Consider the following 21303-nt stretch of genomic DNA (forward strand, 5'->3'; position numbering starts at 1 on the left):
CTTGATATAACTAAAAAATGCAACCAACACGACTAAATGTTTGCCTTCAAATACAAGGGCACAAGAAAACCAGGTTTATACCAGGCTTTCTGCGACGTACAGAAGGCTGCATTGTTCTGGGAGTGCACCAAGTCACTTAACATAAGTCACAATACATTTTTAAAGTATGTAGGTACTTTCGGTATAAAAAGTAAAATTTATCAAACAGTTCCACACGTGATGTAATAATGTCATGAGATTGGTAGCAGAGCCGTGAGTGAATGAGAGTATCCAAGAGAACGTTAGTCTCTGTTTGTCTGATATGCGAGGTTTCAAAGTTACCTGATTAGTCTCTCTGCAACAAGTTACATTAGCACCACATATTCTCTGATGTTCCTCCTCACATCTTTTCATTTTTTTTCCAAAGTTAATTGCTGATAAACACCCTTTGAGCTTGGACTGAATGATTGAGACTCATATAAACCTGCCGTGCCGGCCAACCCTGTGCAAAAGTGGAGGCTAAGCTATCAGCTTCAGTTCTATCAAAACTTGATATGCTCGAAAGCTTCAAACAAGAGACCTTTGAAGCATGGCAAAGGATGTCTAGTGGTAACATCTGTGGGTCTGCTTGGGTTTATCTATTGGAAGCCAGGCAGATTTATTTTCTTCCATGTGTGTGCATCTTGCATCTAGACTATATACCACCCAGTGCGCTTTTCTGTTCCCCACCACTAATAGAACGCGTAATTGCTTTGAGTAGAGTCTCACAATTCGAAGTGGATTTCAACAGGTAATAGGTATTCTCCAGGAAGTGTGCGCCTAGAACAGCATTAATCACGGTGATAATTGCCCCACATAAGGACGTGTATTCACATAGTCTGTTTCTGATGTCCAACTGCGTTGGGTCTGCGCTACAGAGATATGCTTGCTTCGTTGTAATAGTCAAGGGTCTTTGTCATAGAGAGAGTCTCCACCACAGTGAAAGCCATATTTCTACAGAGACTCATGTGGTTGTGTGCAATTTACGCTAGAGCAGGTGGACGATGAGCAACTGGGTAGCAAAGTGCGTCTCATACCGGGGGCTTTCCTCCTCATCTGTCGGCGGGCGCGCGACGCTGAGAGACAGCGGGTGTTTTCGCCCGGTGGCTGTCGCTGATCGTCTAAGCTCCCCGCTCCTGCCAGTATAGAAACAGCTTGCTGCGCTGGGACCAACGTAGCGACGGCGCGCCAGAAGGTAGAAGGGGAGCCCGGAATGCCGCTGATTGAGGTTATGCGGGAGCAGGCCCAAAGGTGCAAGAATGCTGAGCGCACTCCGGGAGGAGAGACTGAGGAGGAAGGTGATGGGTCGGGCGAGCGCAATCACGACAATTATCTGCACAGGAAGCGACCACTGATTAATCTCACTCCCCGCTGAAGAATGCTGGACGGGCATTGGGCCATCTGGCCATCAGCGCCAGGCGAGTAAACTGGGCACCAGCTGCTGTTTGGACCTACTGTGCCCAAATGATTCACCCAGTTCCGTACTGTCAATGGTATTAACCACGAGGGATACGCTGCCAATATGGCCTGAATCATCACATGGCCGCCCACAGGGATGGTTAGTGGTGCCAAGAGTCAATCACAAAAGATGCACATACATGCGATAAGTCGGGATCGTATTGCAGATGATACTCGCTGTGATACCCTGAGAGCCAGGGAGGAAAGTAAGACATAGAGGCGAATAACCATGAAGACGTATCGGCAGAACCGACAGATACCAAGGGGCATGGTGGTACTCACAGGAAACCATGAGCGTGAGACACCGTCTCAGGTCAATGTTCTTCAGGTGCATGCCCTCCCGGCTCCATGTAGTAGTTTCACCATACAAGGCCCCTCCATTGTCGGTCAAGAACCGAGCTGGTTCTAGACATCTCGCTGCGTAAGGAAGAATTACTGCATAGACATCTACGTTCGCGAACTGAAGCACGTTGTGCAAGTGCAATCTTAGATGAGAGCTGACTGTCTCTACTCTCAAGCCAGCAGTAACTGTGCTTTGAAACATGCATTGAACGTCTACAAGTGACTGAGTGTCAGCAATTGCTGCTTTCTGCCACAATGTGTCGTTGACACCCGTGGTAAAACCCGTCAACTAGTGTATGGCGTCCCATTGCGATAGCGCTGACTGTTGTGCCGGGTTCTGCGAACATAGTGATGAACGCTGATTGGCGCTTCCACCAGATGCAGCGAGAGCATGCTTCTGCAGCATCTCTGTCAATGTGTCGCGTCCGCCCGTAGATGCCACTGCCACGTTCCACTTCGTGTGCCTGCGCACCGTTCTGACAGTCGATATAAGGTGCCAGCCACTCCACAAGATAGACAAGTACCAGACAATGTATCTCACTAGTAGTGCGGCCGCCAGTGGGGAATGTAGATGTAAGCCATGGCAGGGACTGGTCATGGCGCTACGCATCTCTATGATAGTTCCCTTTGAAGGCTACATGTCAAAATGGTGAAGGACGGGTCACCTGTGACATGTGCGACACCAAATACCATTGGTCCCTCTATGTGCAATGTCGATACAGATGTCATGGACAGAAGAAGGCATCATGTACCCGAATAAACTACGTCCGGCAGTAATTGTGAGGCGTTGCACAGGAGACTATGTTTCACAGGGTTTTTTCGCTGATGAGTCAGGATAAACAAACGAAGCAAAACAAAAGATAGAGAAGCCAATATATATCCAAACTTGATTATCACCTTTTATCATGTTTGGAATTCATTACTACAATACATCACTTGATAACGGACAACACGTTAGAGGTTTTCACGCGTTTGGTCATGGTGTACCCTGAAAGCCACTTTGCTATGGGGGAAAGAATGGCCGGTTGGTGAGTAGAGAGGGGAGAGAAGGTTTGTGGCGAGTCTGGGGAGAGAGAGATGTGAATTGAGTAAGGCCGTAGGGGGGGGATAGTGGGGTGAGGCGCAGCTACAGGCCGAGATGGAGATGAAAGAGAGCGCAGTAGAGGGAGATGGTGAGGATTACAACTCACCGGTGGGCCAGAACGCATTTTACTGCGCGGCGGCGCATTGTAGACGGTTTAATCTGCAACAGTTCTGCGATTCTGGAACTGCATGACATTATTGTGTAAAGCGCCAACGGATGCTGAGAGAAGTCGTTGGACGGCGGAAACGTCTGGAGAAGCGCAGGGGAGCGGCAGGATTGGCTGGCGACAGAGAGAGCAGAGAGGCGGAGCAAAGGAATGTGATAGGTAAAAAGCCCAGCGCGTAATGAGAGTCCTCTCGCGCGCGTGGTGGCCTGCGGGTGCTGTGAGAGAGTCACACTCTGTCGCAGCGATGCGGGGGGGGCGCAACATGGGTGCTGGGAATCTATTGATAATGAATGATAGGGCGTGGAGTAGGGGAGAGATTTACTACGTTGCTCTGCAGAGACGCTCAACCAAGACGAGCATGGCATGTGTTATCATGTGGAGACACTCCACTTGAATACACCCGATGGGAGCCATTAACGGTAAACAAATAAACGGATCCTCTGATGGCTAGAAACTAAAGAAAAACACGGCGGAGGTGTCTACAGGAAGCCCCCATCCCTTCCTTCTTCTGTTCAGACTGTCAATAGCGCAGTAACATGACGTATATATCTGTATTATTAGCAGGTTAGTTATTAAAAAATGAACATCCCCAGCCCCCCCCCCAGGCCTCGTGTGTGCGGGGGTGACGGTGCCGTTACCGGGCTGCAGAGCTGGTGCTGAGGCAGGTGCAACGCGGAGGAGGTGTGGTGCGCATAGGCTAAACTGGTCAACTTAAAGGGAAAGTCCACACCTAAAACTCAGTCTTTAAGATTCCAAGGAAAAATTATTAATTTTCATTCTCAAGTTTTACAATTCAGTATTGTCTGCAGCCTCCTACCATTATTTTTTTTTCTTCTTTTTTTGCATTTTAAGAAATTATTTATAAAGCATTAACAAATAAAACACAGATACATAGGTTAACTACATAACAATCGACAAATCAGGAAAACAATTAAAATAAATAAATAAGTAAACAAATGGAAAAACATAAGGATCTTTACTAATACTCAGGTGTGACATTAATTTTCAGTTCTTTCCCTACATACCTCCACAGTGCTTTCCATGTGTGATAAGACAGAGCACACACTCCTCCAAACATAACTCTGACTGACTGATCTGAGCTTCATCCAGCAGAATGACTCCTCTTCCTCACACTTCCTCCAAAACCCCAAGGGGATCCATGCTAATTTGCAACACATTCAGACAACGAGTGTCTATGCATTTTGTGATGTTTTTCTCCAATTTGTTTACACAACTGTAATTAGGTTAGTTGAAAGCAATAATATTAAGTGAAACAAATTCCAAACTTAATATGATTGCTTTCAACTAACCTAAAGAGTTTACATGAAATGTTTTGAAATAATACATTTAATTAAAGCCAACCATTCAGGTTTTTCCATATAATTTGATGTTTGTGTTATAAGCAGTAAATCTGCACTGTTATTGGTGGATTTATGATGGTGTCCGATGTGTCTGTTGCTGCAGCAAAGGAGAAGTGAAAACTACACCATTTCCGGGATTTACAATTAAGTAATAAATAAACTGCTTGCGTAAAGGTTCCACTTAGTAAATATAATAATATATAATAATACATTTAATTTTTATAGCGCTTTTCCTGGTGCTCAAATACACTTTACATATAAATCAGAAACCGAAAACAGTACAACAAAAAAAAAACATTAACAGTGTCGTGATCCAAGTGTGGAGTAAAGTGTGTGTGCGTGTGCGTGTGTGTGTGTGTGTGTGTGTGTGTTGTGTGGTGTGTTGTGTGTGTGTTGTGGTGTGTGTTGTGTGTGTGTGGTTGTGTGTGTGTGTGTGTGTGTGTGTGTTGGGTGTGTGGTGGGAGGGGGGGGGGTTGTTGATCAGAGTTTGAGAGCTAGAGTAAAATGTGTTTGCAAGAATTTAATAAATATAAAATACCAAGGCAGTTTCCAGAAACCAGTGTACCAAACAAAGTCTGCAGCACTAGAGCAATGAGACCGAAGGATCAACATATTAAAACAAAGAAGGGGGTGTACAGTTGCAGTTTACATGTGGAATTGATTATATGAAGCAAACTCAATTAAAGATCAATATCATTTTAAAAAAACGTAGAAAAACATGCATGTTCTCATAATTCAGCAGCAAGCCATGAGAGATACTTTGCTAATATCAAAATCACATGAAATTCTGGGTCACAATTAGTACAACATCTTAAAAAAATACAAAAATGATTTCAGAGGCCCATTCACAGTCTTGGAGGGTAACACTCTTTAGTTTTTAGTGTAGTTGCTTAAGTTAAAATGTCTTGCTTGTAGTGATAAAGATGCATGCGTATAGCATTATGTAGAAACCTGTTACACCTACTCAATGCGTTTTGTTACTGTTTTATACATTTTGAAATATATGAGAGGCTTCAAATGAATATTAATGCATGACATCATTGTCTTATAGTTTTTCAATGAATTTGAATGAAAACACTTAGATGGTGATTCGGTCCTTTTCCAGATTGTTCTCACAAAAGTGTTTGTTTTGTCCTGGTGTATTCCGAAATGGTAGACTATCTCCAGCCTTTGGACTACCTGTTGTGTTAAACTGCTACTGCTTTTCCCAGGGTCTCCTTTTCTGATGACGATGGGAACCCTTAAAGGAAAGAGGAATATGGTTATGATTTAACAAATATCAAGGTTTATGTTTAATTAAATACATTGGTAATTTTGTAAATCCAATTTAAGCTTTTGGTAACATTTGCTTTTTCGGTCCACTAGGAGGTGCTGATGATATTTTTTTCTTATGATGTCATGTTGGTCAAAACAAAGATGAGTTATTGAAGAAAGAAATCACAAATTTGCTTTAGATAATTCAATGAAATTGTTTAGCAGTTGAAAAGGTTTAAAATTGCATTGTTACACAGTTTAGGAATATACATGATTCTGATTGGTCAATTTCGACAATCTACAGTCTGTTATTTCTGTATAGTAGACCGGTGCCCAGACCAAGAGACTATGTGCAGTCATATTAATCTGCAAAAAGAAGATCCGGTAAGTGTAAAAACAGCTATGGCAAATTACATTAGTTTGGTTAATCCATCAGAAAACCCAGTGGAACGTTTCCTGAATGTTATTTTGTATATACAGTGGGGAAAAAAGTATTTAGTCAGCCACCAATTGTGCAAGTTCTCCCACTTAAAAAGATGAGAGAGGCCTGTCATTTTCATCCTAGGTATACCTCAACTATGAGAGACAAAATGAGAAAAAGAAAAAAAATCCAGAAAATCACATTGTCTGATTTTTAAAGAATTTATTTGCAAATTATGGTGGAAAATAAGTATTTGGTCAATAACAAAAGTTCATCTCAATACTTTGTTATATACCCTTTGTTGGCAATGACAGAGGTCAAACGTTTTCTGTAAGTCTTCACAAGGTTTTCACACACTGTTGCTGGTATTTTGGCCCATTCCTCCATGCAGATCTCCTCTAGAGCAGTGATGTTTTGGGGCTGTCGCTGGGCAACACGGACTTTCAACTCACTCCAAAGATTTTCTATGTTGTTGAGATCTGGAGACTGGCTAGGCCACTCCAGGACCTTGAAAGGCTTCTTACAAAGCCACTCCTTCATTGCCCGGGCGGTGTGTTTGGGATCATTGTCATGCTGAAAGACCCAGCCACGTTTCATCTTCAATGCCCTTGCTGATGGAAGGAGGTTGTCACTCAAAATCTCACGATACATGGCCCCATTCATTCTTTCCTTTACACGGATCAGTCGTCCTGGTCCCTTTGCAGAAAAACAGCCCCACCATAATTTGCAAATAAAGTCTTTAAAAATCAGACAATGTGATTTTCTGGATTATTTTTTTTCTAATTTTGTCTCTCATAGTTGAGGTATACCTAGGATGACAATTACAGGCCTCTCATCTTTTTAAGTGGGAGAACTTGCACAATTGGTGGCTGACTAAATATTTTTTGCCCCACTGTATTTAGGAGCCCAGAGCAGCCTTGTTGCACAACACCTCAACTTTCACAACTAGCTTTCATCATTGATCGGCACATGCATTTTGAGAGATGGCTGGTAGTGTGCTCCTCTCGTGACTCAAAGCAGACACATTTGAGAAAAGTTAGAAATAGAAACCAGTAAGTAGAAATGTAAAAACACAATAAGGAGTCTCTTGTTTGGGGATTGGATTGATCAGTATGCACTTTTTAAAGCATGATCCATTGCTTCTTGGTTCTCAATTTTCAGATTCTCAATACAGCACAGCTGCTATGATCCTGAGTCAAGAAGCAATGGATCATGCTTTAAAAAGTGCATACTGATCAATCCAATCNAAATGCCAATCCAAGCTTTAATCTGGATCAAAGCTCAAAAGTGTAGTTCAAAACCGATCAAAACAGTATTTTTTTTTTTTTTTTTTTTTTTTTTTTGGTAGTTCAAACCGACAACACAGGATTGGGATCAGTTTGATCCCAAAAAACTGGATTATCCTGATCCCACCAAAGGGGTGGATTTCCAGTGGATTACCAGAGCAAAATGTACTGTACAATTTATTTTAAAATATGTTTCAATTTAAATAAGATGGCAAAGTTTGTTAACTGAAATAATACACAATTTTTAGCCTTCATGGGAAATACATTTTATTTTTTCAATTTTTGCTCACGTTTGTGGTGGCCTATTTTGTTTTCAACCAAATGTTGATGACATAAATGTTTATGCTCATAAAAGTATCACAGCAAAGATTGTCAATCACAAATGTAATTTAGATTAAAGTAAAAATATCTTCAACAAAAAAAAAGTCCATCATCTGTCATCACCTTTCAAATAAAAAAATATAATTAAACATTATAGATGTCTCTGCAATGTGGTCTCTTGTCTTCCTTGTATTATTTTTCATGTCCACTAGATGGCGATCGGTAGGATTAAAGCACTGATATTCAGGATCTAGTCATCTTGAAAAATCGTAATCTGGATCAGGCTGATCCTATCCTGAATTGCTTTGAACTCCAGGGACAAAATCTGGCCGACTTGTCTGATCCTGGGTCACAAAAAATGGGATTTCAAAATGGGATCGGATCTGATTGAGATTAAAAGTTTTGAACTCCTGGGCCCTGATGACTAAAGTAATAGGGTTGTTTTGACAATGTATGGCGAAAAGAATATCTCTAGTTTAAATAGGAAAACGGTTTATAAGATCACTTCACTCTGAAGTGCTTCGAGATTTGTCTTGGCAGATGAGAAGCGCTATATCAATTAAATGTATTAATTTATTATTATTACTTCTGCCTTGTGACAATTTGTTGATTTAAATAACTGCGTGTGCCACAAAGTGGTGTAATGCTAACTGTATGACGTACCTGTCCGCGGTAGTTGGCGCACTGCTTGGTGAGGATGTTGTTGATCTGAGGGTCCTGGATGGAGCTGAACACCATCGTCTGCCGGTAGTGCCGGGCCCAGTTGTTCAGGTTCCACATCCTCACCCTGGAGAAGTCCACTCCATGAGGGTCTAGCGGCTGCAGGTTAATGTGCTGCATCACATGCTGTAGAGAGACGGATTGTGTCATTAGTTGAATGCAGGGTTTCCCACACATAGACTTTACTTGGGCGGACCGCCCAGGTATATTAACGGCCGCCAAAGTATATTTCCCGACCCATTTAGGTTTTTTGTTATCCGTCCGCGAGCAAGACGCCATCTGCGATCGATTAACTAGTGGAGAATGATCCCTCGCTCTACGCCTCATGTACCTGTTTGCTCTGCTATCGCGTGAAGGGTCTGCTAACAAGCGACCAACAGAAAGGGAGGCCTTACGAGAAACACAGAAGACGTTTCTTTCTTTCTCCCCCCCTCGTGCCCGGCTACCACCACTAGTATATTTCAGATCTGTAGGAAACACTGGAATGAGACATCAATGTATCACTTTCTAAGAGGATGATCATAACAGCATGGCTTTGGGGGCAGATTTTCATTGAGCAAATCGTTTTTTCACCTAATGCAATAGTGTGTTTTTGTTGAGTTAGCTCTTGGTCAAATGCTGAGGGAGTTTAGGTGGGGCTTTTAGTATTAGAGTTAAAAACAGAAGGAGCAAAGCTGCAATGCACTGTCTTTGACAATGTTGAAAATAGAGTTGTTGCCATCTTAGTTCATGCTTGATTGCACTAGGAAACCGCAACTTTATAAGTATACCCACAGTGTAAGGGCTGGGTGTCAGAAGCTTGAGCACAATGCATCCTGGTACATGAAGGCAATGCAGCATGGCTCCGCGAGCAGTAGAACTAAGCTTTTTTTCAAACCAATATCTTCAATGGACTACAATAACCTTTAACATTTACTAAAAAGATCACATAAAAAAGGTGCACTACTTTCCTTTAAGCCATACATTTATTTTTCATTACAACCGAGTTTCCAATCGTGACTTTTACAAATCAGAATCCAAAAATACTTTCACAAAAACATGCTGAAAGTCTGATTGGCCTTTAGAGTTAAATGCAACATTTCAATATGTTGTGATTAATCCAATTATCAAATGAACAGCAGATGGCGTCACATCCTTCCCAACAAAAAAAACAAACAGTTGATGTCATAACGCAGCAATAGGCGCATTCACACCGCAGTACTTTTCCCACAAAGGTTCATGAAAACTTAGTTCATGAGAACTAAAGAGTTCTCATGAACTAAGTACAGATTGCGTTCACATCGGAATAAGTTCCTGGGGAAGGATTAGGCAAATGAAGCCGCTGACGTCACTTCTTCTTCTTCTGCTTTGGGTTTACTGGCAGGCCGCAAACAACTTCACGGCGCATACTGCCACCCTACAGTCCCCGGAGTTGGGGTCTGGCTTCAGTAGAAGCCTTCCGAGTAAATCGCCAGAACGCCGACACCTCCTCATTTCCACCACTCCCATGTTTTCTTTTGTGTTGCCATAAGTTAGTCTCTCTGCGTTGGTGCGCTGGGCTAATGCTAATAATGCTAATGCGAGGATAATAAAAGGGCGGCTTCACAAAACCTTTTTGACGTTTTACGGGGCGTGGTTTGCAATCCGCCCAGCCAATCAGATATAGGAACCTTTTTCTCCCACGAAAGTACCTGCTCTCTAGCAGGGACGGAAAAGGGTGTAAAAAGGTTCAGATTAACTCATTTTAGTTCCGGCTCTTTTTGGTGTGAATGCGACATTTCGGAACTATATCGGAACTAAAGTGGGAAAAGTACTGCAGTGTGAACGTGGCTTATTTGTAGCGTTGCAAGCAGGTGATATTCTCACCAACACGTGTTCCCAGTTCTGCATGAGTAAGACGTCCGCCTGGTCCACTACCAGCATCTCGATGGAGGAGAGGAAGTCAAAGTCTCTCTTACTTTCTCCTTCTGCTCCCAGCACTGTGCGGAGGCCCAGCGGAGACGCAATGATGATGTCGGAGGAGTAAAAGGGGGCGTACAGACGTAGGCTGTTCCTAACGATGGAGATGCCTGTTCAAGAAAGAGGACAACAACAAGATTAATAAAGAAAGACTCAGGGAGAATATTAGGGATGCCAGTGATTATTCGATTATTCGAATATTCGTTACAGTCTCCATAATTGAATATTATTTTTAAAAATCGATTTTATTTATATATATATATTTTAATTATTATTTATGTATTTTTTTATTTTTTCTGGCTTAGTTTCAACCAAAATATAGACTAATGCTAGTAATAGTATTAATAATTGTAAATGGCCATTGGTCACACCACCAGTTTGTTTTACTGTAAACTTGGAGGAAGCCTGCGTGCAGAGCAGACTGCTGCTGCAGCACGCTACACACCGACCCCGCCCCCACCCCCCCTCTCCCTCACACGTGCGACTAAAGATGAACAAAGCGGCAGGTAAAAAGAGTTCCTCCTCGTGGAACTACTTCGAACTTACAAGTCCAAAGGAAGTTAAATGCAAGCTCTGCGAAAAAACGTTGGTCTATCACAGCTCAACCTAACAATTGTCTGTCGTCTATGTATGCTGCGAAGCACGCCCCGAAGAGTTACAGAGAAAGACGCCAGCACTGCTGCCGCATACCGCATCTTCTATAGTATTATGTGCTATGGCTATGTGTCTAATATGAAAAAAACAATTAATAAACCAACACGTAGTCGTTTTGTTTGCTACTGGGTTAAACATGTCCGAGTAAATTCGAGTTATAGACAGGCTGCCCAACTAATCGTGTGATCTACTTACAAGTTCAGATTTATTTCATTTACAAACTGAAAGTAACCAAACACTCCTGAGCGATGCCTCAGTCCCTGAAACTTTGCCCTGAAAGGTAGTAGGTGTAGAGTAGACCTAGTGGTCACCGGTGGTATGTGCGGTGGTTCCCAGGGGGTACGTGAAAAGATTTTGAAAAGTAAAAAAAAAAGATAAAAAACAATGGATTTTAGTATTTTTTTTAATACTAAACATTTTACAGGAAAACCCTGTACCCAAATAGATAATGATAATCTTGTAATAAGTAACCAAAATTTGTGGGCATTCAAATAAAGGATAATAATTGGCTGTCTATATATTATTATTGGCGCGGGCGTTTCAGCTTCCCGCCGGACTGTCAGGTGTTACATCATCATACATCATCATTGTAGTGGTGCTCGCTGGTTTTCTTGCTAGCTAGCAAAGTATCAACAATCCCTATCAAGTGAATGCGCTGGTGTTTATTGAGATCAACATTTCTGTTAACATAATCTATTTTGGATCATGGGTGAAAGTCGAGCTGGTTCATCCAGAAACACACAGTAGACAGGTGATACTGCTTGAATCAGGAGAATCCGTTCTCAAGAAAAATGGAAAACAGGAGAAGGTGAAGAATCGTCAGCTTGGTGAACATTATGTGCTCTCCGGGGTTTACGGTCACAACTACAGAGCCACCGCAGCCAATGTGTTTCATCTGTGGGAACGCGTGCTTCTAATGAATCAGCATGAAACCATCCCCATTTACATCGGGCCCACCTTAGTAACTAGACCATCCCGCTGTGTGTAAGCCTGCAGAGAGTTTTTCACCAAAGCTTGGGCTGAATTTAAGGGGAAGCCAAGAAAACTAAAGGAAAGCCGGACATCGGTCTCAACCAAGGCCTTGCGAGGCATCATTATGCTGTGTCGCTACTCGCGTTGCTAAATCGAAAAGCCATATTAACCATTACCGGAAGAGCATACATTGCCTGCTGCTATAATTCTCGCAGAAAACTATGTTCGATAAGAAAGCAGCTGATGTCGTGAAGGAAAGCGCCGTTGTCAAATAATACTGTGTGCCATCGGATCGACGACAATGGAAATTGAACATTATTGACTAAGTGGTGGAAAAAGGTAAAGCGTCTGGTACGCTTCGCTTTGCAGTTGGACGAATCAACGGAATGTCAATGGGTCGAAAGCACAACTGATTGCGGTTGTGCGCTTACAAAGAACACTTTGGAGTATGAACGAGCACATTCTGTTTTGCAAGAAACTCACGGGGAGAACTACCGGACGGGACGTTTTAACGTTATTGAACAATGTTTTCTCTCAACACAAGCTGGGATTGGGAAAATCCTGCTCTCATGTGTGCACAGACCGGCGCTGCGGCGATGAGACCGGCAGAGTAAATGGATTTAATGGGCCCACATAAAAAAGGTAAACCCTGACCGTTACATGGACGCACTGCATGATTCACCGAGAAGCATTAGCTAGCAAGAGAATGAGTCCAGAGTTAAACGATGTTTTGAATGATGCCGTAAAAGTGATCAACTTCATACAGTCCAGGCCTTTGAATCAGACTGTTTCAGTCACTTTGTGAAGACGGTGGGTCAGAACATAAACAGCTCCTGCTTCACACTGACGTCCGCTGGTTATCCCGAGGGAAGACGTTACAGCGGCTGTTCGAGCTACGCAATGAAGTGAGGGCATTTCTGTCGGAGCACACACACCCACTTGTGGCTATGTTCGACGACGCTGACTGGGTAGCTCGGCTGGGATACCTCTCTGATATTTTCAGCAAACTCAACCAGCTGAATCTCTCTCTTCAAGGTAAAGACACAAATGTTCTTAGCTTGTATGACAAAGTGTGTGGATTCATGGAGAAGATCAAGCTCTGGCAGAGCAAATGTGAAAAAGGGGATACAAGTTGTTTCCTGCAGCTGAACGCATACATTGCTACTGGTGAATGTGACAGAGCTCCAATTGTGAAAATAGTACACACACATTTGTCCAAGCTCAAGAATGAGTTCAACTCCTACTTCCCTGATATTGAAAACAAGTCATCCACACTGGACTGGGTGCGTAATCCATTTGTGACGTGCATTAACAGCAGCATTCCCGCCAGACTGCAAGAAGACCTCATAGATGTGTCCTCAGATAGGAGCCTGAAGATGAGGTACTCAAGCACACCACTGACACAGTTCTGGTGTGGTGTGGAGAAGGAGTATCCTGAATTGGGGAAACATGCCCTGAATGAACTGTTGCCTTTTGGGTCCACATACCTGTGTGAGGTGACATTCTCCGCCATGACCCACATCAAGACTAAACACAGGAACAGACTCAACTTGGAGAATAACCTGGTCACAGCTGTTGCAACAATCTCCCCCAGACTCACAAAACTGATGAGGGAGAAACAGGCTCAAGTGTCACATTAATTTGTGAGTTACCTTACTTTTTTTTTTAAGTCTTTAAACAATGGCTATTATAATGTATATGATTAGTTATGATTGAATATGATTTAAGTGTCACATTAATTGTCGCATTGGGTCACACAGACAAAAATATCCTCCTCTTTTCTATCTCTCCTCGTCACTTCTCTCCTTCTTCCACTCCCAGGTTTCATCTTAGCTACACACACACATTTTACACACACACACACACACACACACACACACACACACACACACACACACACACACACACACACACACACACACACACACACACACACACACACACACACACACACACACACACACACACACACACACACACACACACACACACACACACACACACACACTATATCCTGGGGATCACCACGATTGATTGCGTAGTAGGGGGTACTTTAGGTTGGATTGAAATGCTTTGGGGGTACAGTACTCAAAAAAGGTTGGGAACCACTGCCCTAGAGGATATCAAAGAGTATGTTGACTCAGGTTTACTAAACTGTACCTATCCTGAAGTGATCGTCCACGTTGCCCGAGAAGATTGTGCGGTAATCGTCTGGTCTCTGCAGATTGGACGGATTTTCATCTTCCTCCTCTCCGAACTCATCTTTGAACCTCTTCTTGTTGCTCACCACGATCTTTTTGCCTTTTGTCTCCAGCAAGCCGATGAGCGTCTGGACGACTCGCAGAGCTCCAGCGCGGAACGGAACCAGGATCAGGGCCTGGAATAATCAGAAAAACATCTAAATCAGAGCTGGAAAATGTAATATTGTGGAATAATTTAGAAAGACGATGATAGCAGAGGACATTAATGTCACTGTGGGTGTCCAATGATCCATACTGCCGCTTAAGTATAGGCTGGGGCATCACCTAATAAACTGTTTTTTAAATCTAACAATCAGGGAGTGACTGATAAATTTTTGCATTTCATATAACACATATATTATTTGTGAATTGTATGCTGTTCAAGGGGAAATGTGATTCACTCCATTTCGCTGACAGGCTGGGAGAAGTGAAATGAATGATTTCCATAATGATTTCTACGTTTTTAAACACTAAAACAATGTTTTTAATGAAGGTTTTACAATGTGTAACAACATAATCCCCCTTACGTCTAAGGCATGGCACCCCTCTACACAAATGTGTACTCAGTGTTGGGCAAGTTACTTCCAAAATGTAATACAGTACATATTACTGCCTTTTTTAAGTAACATGTTACATTACAATATTACTGTCTCTGAAATGTAATGAGTTACACTACTTTCATATTACTTTTGAGTTACTTTTCCAAAATACCCGCAAAAGAATGGCTAGGTATTTTAAAGGCTAAAATGTAGTTTAGTGCAGCTCATTATACATCCAGTGAAGGGCAATGTGGTATAGCATAACAACTGTGTAGGCCATTAAGGCTACTAACAACTTGTATTACACGGCTTAGTTGAATACTCGATTCTGATTGTAAATTCTTAACATGTGACATGTTGTTAATACAGTCATACAGACCACTGGCAAGGACTATAATGAAGGTTGCTAAGGAGGATCAAGAAAGAGAAAGGAAAAGAGGTTAAAAGACGGAGACCTGGACCTCAGATAAATCACCAAAAGAACCCGACGCGAAGCGGAGGGATCTTGATGAGCCTGAAGGGTAAACACCAGGCTTAATAATCTACCCGCACAATTTTTCTCTGGTGTCGGATTGTCTCGCTATGTTGGTAAATTCTTAAAAAACAAAACACCATTTAATTTCAAGTTCAAATGAGTTGTAATAACTGCGTTACTGAGAATTTTAACGGGTAACATATTACCCAAAATGCATTAGTAATGCGTTACATGACTACGTTACAGCAAAAAGTAATAAATTACTCTAACTCCGTTACTTTTGTAATGCGTTACACCCAACACTGTGTGTACTACGGCAAACACTGTAAAAAAAAAAAAGTATAAAATGTGATTCAGCCTGAAAACCAGAGAGGAAATTAATAATGTATTACTAATACAGTACTCTTGGTATTTGAGACTAAAACGGGCACAAAATACCCTAAAATTACAGTTTTGTGGGAGTTTAAAAAAGTAAAATGGAGCTCCGTTGAGAAGCCAATCATAATGTATCCAGGACTTCACCTTGGGCCGGGTCAGTCCCTGGTCTCTGGGTTCGTCCTTTGGCTCAGCTCCAGCTCTGTTCTGGGTCTTCTGCTCCCTCAGCAGCGCGTTGTGGGCCAGGACTCTGGAGTTGGCCTTCAGCACGTGGTTGAGCACGTGGAGGCAGTATGTGCTGCAGACCTGTGGGCCCTGGTTCACAGGGCACATCTCTGGGAAGTAGAAGTCCTTGTAGGAGCCCATCAGAGACAGCAGCTCTTGCTGCAGTGGGCTGATCTCCTCCGACACCCCCTTAAAGTTGGAGATCTTGTTCAGATCCCTCCAGTGGCTCTCCAGAACCCTGTGGAACACTGGCAGGTGTGTGTCTCTGTGGGGGCCGATGGGTCCAAACTTCTCCAGGGGATTGGTACAAAGTAAAGAGCCCAGTTTTGGCCACTAAATGTAGGGGGAAACGCAGAAAGTAAAACACATCAACTGCAGTTAGAATTTACTTTAATAAAAAGGAGGTTGATCTTGAAGAATTGTGCACTTCATACCGTAATCTGAGCCTTAGTTTTGTTGCCAGATGTCATCTTCTGCACATCGTCTTCACTAAGCTCCGTGTTCAAATGCTGCACAAATATGTCTGTATAAACAGAAACATCATTGAAAGCGCTTCACAAAACCAATAATAAAACTTAAAAGAAACAACAAAACTACCCCCCCCCGCTTTCCTATACAAATACAATACACAGTAACACATAACTGTGAGATTAAAAACATTTAATACCAACAGAAGTCATAAACACAGGGCTGACAAAAACAAGAACAGAATAATACATTAAGAATACAATTAAAATAAATACAATTCAATTAAAAAATAGTTTTTGGGTTTAATATTCCTTAACCTTTTTTATATAGCAGGGAGTACACTTATTTTGGAAATACAAAGGATGACATAACATGCATCCAGACAGGGAATGTAGGATGACATATTTGACATAACTATTAATTGCTATGAGTCTTTTTCTTACCCTTGCTGTCATCCTGCTCTGCATCGCTGTCAGCGTCCTCTTGTCCTCCCTCCTCTGTGAAGTTGGTCTCCAGACAGAACTGAGTCTCATGTTCCTTGTCTTCAAACTCATCTCCTGCCTCCTTCATCTCCTCTCCTTCCAGCGCTTCAGTCAGAGCCTCATCTGCATCCTCAGGTTCTTCCTCACCTCCTTCATCATGCTCACTGTCATCATCAACTCCATCACTGTCCACTAGGATTTGGAGCAAAACAGTATTCAGACAGCTGCATCAAGTTGGCCTATAGCGTCCTCAGTGAGGGTGCAACCAATGAGTATTTACAATCTGGATTAAGCAACGTATGTATATGTATATATATGAAAACTGCATTTTTCCATTAAAGGCTGATCAATTATCAAAACAGTGGTTGATTATTTATCTGTCTTTATTATAAATTAATCCATTAGTCAACTGATCGATGCAGCTCCTGTCCTCACTGTGTGCTGTAAAAGAAAAAAAACTCACCTTCACCAAGAAGCTCTTCTTCTTCCTCCTCCTCTTCATCATCATCGGTGCTCTCCTCTTCACTCTGGTCATTACTGGTGGCTTTGCTGAGAGTTGAAAGAAGCTTCTGATAGGCTGATTTCTGCTCGGGCTCCTCTTCCTCATTCCCATCCTCCAACTCATCAGGCTCAACATCTGAATGTTCTGGACTGGCTGGCTTTAACAGAGGTGCAGGGAGAACACCTTTGAATGTGTATATTCATTTTGGTATAGGTACAAAATAACTAAACTGGAGTGTGTCTGACTGGGTGGTCCACAATTTATTTCAGATATATCAGACAATCATCAATCTCACTAGCATAGGTTGGGCATCAGAGCTACTTACCAGTTCCAATATCTCAGTTCGTTCAGATCTTGCACCGACTCTGTATAAAAACACAAATTGGAGTCACTTTCTTTGAATAAAAGCATTTATTTTTTTGACCGCACACTTGACTAGATAACAAAAGACCTTGGTCTAACATGTTGGTGTTAGAATATTTATAGATAAAGCAAAGGACCTGACTAAAAAGTGAATTAGGGTGCATTTTGGAGAATGGATGGAGACAATAGCATGGTGAAAAAAGTGTGAAGGAAGGCTATGTCTAGAATTTTAGGGACAAAAGGACAGGTTACCGGAACACACACGTCAGGAAACGTATATGCCTCAAACCTCACTGACATAAAAATAAATCTATGCTACAACTACGAGTTGTTAACCCAATGAAATCTATTATCCAATGTCTGTACAGAGTAATTCATCCATGTGGTCAAAGGCTTTTGTGTAGGTAAAATAGTGCAGTTAATATTCTTGTGGTTGGTTCTTGTAGCCATTGTTGTAATAAATGGATATATCTACAGTAAACACATTAGCAGACAGCAAATATTAGCACACATGAGCTATTTAACTTTTATTTGACTTGTCAACCACCCTTAACGCATCAAATATCGGGTATATCGTTAAAATTACGTACTCCTTCGAAAAATATTCGTCATATGTTTTTTAATAATACCACCATTATAACATTTAGCGAACATTACCTACTGTAGCCTATACGGCTTGACTGTTAACACAGGTGTCTGAGTGCAACTTAGCTATATGGCTAACATAAAAGTAGCCACATTGATACTTAAAGACAAGCCGGACTTTGCTGTGCTGCTTACACATCATGAAACGGATGCTCCTCTCCGAATTCCTTTAAGTGTTTCTTCTGTTTCTTGGTTAAAGTTGTGAAAAGCTGCTGTTTCTGGTTTCTTTTCCCCATTTTGACACTGGACGACACGTGCGGTCCTCCAGCTTCTTCGGTGGTGGTTAATCAGTAGCTTTACTACCATCCTCAGGTCAGGAGTGGAATTACATGTTTGTGATCCTAAAAAAGATAATAGGCCTAGACCCTAGCCTAGAGTATTATGTTCATATATTGCTGCGTAGTCGAGTGAGTTATATATATTGTGTGAAAACTATTATGTCGCCTACAATAAAAATAATGTGCAATAAAAAAAAATCCAATTTGAGGAAATCTTTCATATAAAAATACATGACGCCATTTGAATTCAATCAGAATATACTTTTGTTATGCAATAAGTACAGTTGCATCCGAATTTATTAACATTTTTGAAACAATTTGACAAAACAAAGCCTTGTCTGCCGTGATGCAGGCATCAGAGTGTGTCAGCAGGTCCCCAGGCAGAACAATCCCATGGGTTCCTTTTGAGCAATATATTAAAAATATATCCCACATATTTGTATTTTCTGAGAGGTGGTAATAATTTGAGAAAAATGTACTACATTGAGAATAAAGTGATCATTTTTAAAGAAAAAATACATGATAACAGTAACAATTAGGGCAATCTCCTAGATTTATTTTACTATAATAATTTGATTTAGTGATGATCTTTTGGCTGGTGGTGTTTGCTCACCCTTGGTAGCATTGCAACATAAACTATATATTTGGGGACAGGGGACATTTTGTGTTTATTTATTACAACCTTGATTTTGAAATGTTTATGCATTTCTTATGAATGTAGCCTACCTATGCTAACTGTAACTACTGTAGTGCCAAAGCCCTATTCATTATGCCATTGTGCCGAAAAGCATCTCTCACTACAAATCAATAACATTATCATGCAAAAAAACATTTTCGTATAGCCATAATCCTATAATGTAATGTATACAAAAAGTTGGTTGATGTTTGATACATGATTCTTACTTCAGGGACAGAGGGTAATGGAGTTTGCAGCAGAAGGTTATCTGTAGGCTTTTAAGGGCACTTGGAATTAAAGAGCAGTCACAGGAGTAGTCAACCTACCTGCTGTTTGAAAACTAACCTTGATAAATTATTGAACCTGATAATATCAATTTACTATGTGCCTGTTTTAGCTGTTACCATGGCAGAAGCTCATGTATTATTAACAATTTGGGTGTCTAGTTTGTGCACTCGTTCAGCCCATTTTGACGTGTCAATGGGGATTTTATTGTTTGATAATTGCACTTTACTATGGCTGTGGCTGAAAGAGCACGAGTGGCTTTTCTGAATGGGATGTGACACATATGGGACTGTCAATGGAGGGGCCCAAAGTGAAAGAAGAGAAAGAAAGGTCTGGGAAAACAGTGAGGTTTAGAGTGGCGTCTGCCAACAGCGGCCGGGTCTTGGCGGAGGTGTTCAAGGATGAAAGGGCCTGGGGCGGCTCGGTGTCGGACTCAGTGGACTCTGAACGCACCAGCAGCAGTCCAGAGGCTGAGCAGGGGGGCCTGCCTCCCACCAGGGAGGCCAATCGCCATCTGAACGGTCTGGTGGTGGAAACTAGTGTGGATGAAAACGGCTGTGAACCTGCAGATGACTTGCTTTTGTACGCCAGTGCCAAGAGAGAGAGGCTCTTCAGCAAACAACGGATTAACATCTGCAGCAAGAATGGGACCATACGAGGAGTGAGGAACAAAGTGAGCGCAGGTCAAGAGCTTTTCAACAACCTCTCCAACATGTACTCGGTAAGCACCTGCAAAATCTTATTGCCGGTTATCTTGATTGCATGTTTATTCTGGTGTGATCTGAATTTTTAGGGGGAAAAAAGGCTCAAGTTTTTTCATGCATGTGGCATCTAAATTGAAAATGATCAAAAACCATGATTCTCAATAGAGGTCCCATGATACGATATTATCAGATAATTAAGTCATGATACGATATCAATAGGATTTTTCATGATTGGCAATATGCTGAGTACTGCGATAACATAGGTTGATATATATGTAAGAGATAATGTGCAATTTAACATAGCAATATTCAACACTGTTCATTTTAGTGTTATATTCCTGTCAGTCTTCTGTTGAGTTTGCTGTACGATAGCTTTTTGTGTCTTTTAACCTCTTTCCTTCTCTTGCACTGTTTTCTTGTTCTTGTTCAATCTTTCTTTTCTTTACTCTGGAGAGATAAGCTATCATGAATCCATCATTTTGGCTTTCCATATACAGTGGGGCAAAAAAGTATTTAGTCAGCCACCAATTGTGCAAGTTCTCCCACTTAAAAAGATGAGAGAGGCCTGTAATTTTCATCCTAGGTATACCTCAACTATGAGAGACAAAATGAGGAAAAAAAACCAGAAAATCACATTGTCTGATTTTTAAGGAATTTATTTGCAAATTATGGTGGAAAATAAGTATTTGGTCACCAACAAACAAAAAAGATTTCTGGCTCTCACGGACCTGTAACTTCTTCTTTAAGAGCCTCCTCTGTCCTCCACTTGTTAATTGTATTAATGGCACCTGTTTGAACTCGTTATCAGTATAAAAGACACTTGTCCACAACCTCAAACAGTCACACTCCAAACTCCACTATGGCCAAGACCAAAGAGCTGTCAAAGGACACCAGAAACAAAATTGTAGACCTGCGCCAGGCTGGGAAGACTGAATCTGCAATAGGTAAGCAGCTTGGTGTGAATAAATCAACTGTGGGAGCAATTATTAGAAAATGGAAGACATACAAGACCACTGATAATCTCCCTCGATCTGGGGCTCCACGCAAGATC

General features: G+C 41.7%; 1 protein-coding gene across 1 annotated transcript; it reads right to left on the bottom strand.

The window, feature by feature from the left end:
• Nucleotides 1–1577: 1577 nt before the first annotated feature.
• On the bottom strand, nt 1578–18582 carry LOC104952108 (digestive organ expansion factor-like). The gene is made up of 13 exons (XM_010778865.1): nt 18445–18582; nt 17627–17666; nt 17263–17458; nt 16761–16991; nt 16284–16372; nt 15772–16182; nt 14156–14372; nt 13244–13429; nt 10277–10479; nt 8375–8557; nt 2142–2321; nt 1759–1936; nt 1578–1663 (listed from the first exon to the last, which is right to left on the bottom strand). The coding sequence occupies exons 1-13, from the start codon at nt 18543–18545 to the stop codon at nt 1578–1580; spliced, it is 2301 nt and encodes a 766-aa protein (XP_010777167.1). The 5' UTR covers nt 18546–18582.
• Between the last annotated feature and the right edge of the window lie 2721 nt (nt 18583–21303).

The sequence above is a fragment of the Notothenia coriiceps genome, unplaced genomic scaffold, assembly GCF_000735185.1.
Source record: "Notothenia coriiceps isolate Sejong01 unplaced genomic scaffold, NC01 NC01_scaffold00000339, whole genome shotgun sequence".
In the NCBI taxonomy this organism is placed as follows: domain Eukaryota; kingdom Metazoa; phylum Chordata; class Actinopteri; order Perciformes; family Nototheniidae; genus Notothenia; species Notothenia coriiceps.

Coding starts and splice junctions, on each gene's coding strand:
- LOC104952108 (XM_010778865.1), bottom strand. CDS start 18,545: ATGGGGAAAAGAAACCAGAAACAGCAGCTTTTCACAACTTTAACCAAG. Junction 16,992..17,262: donor AGAAGAGCTTCTTGGTGAAG/GTGAGTTTTTTT, acceptor TCCAAATCCTAG/TGGACAGTGATGGAGTTGAT. Junction 14,373..15,771: donor AGGGACTGACCCGGCCCAAG/GTGAAGTCCTGG, acceptor TGATTATTCCAG/GCCCTGATCCTGGTTCCGTT.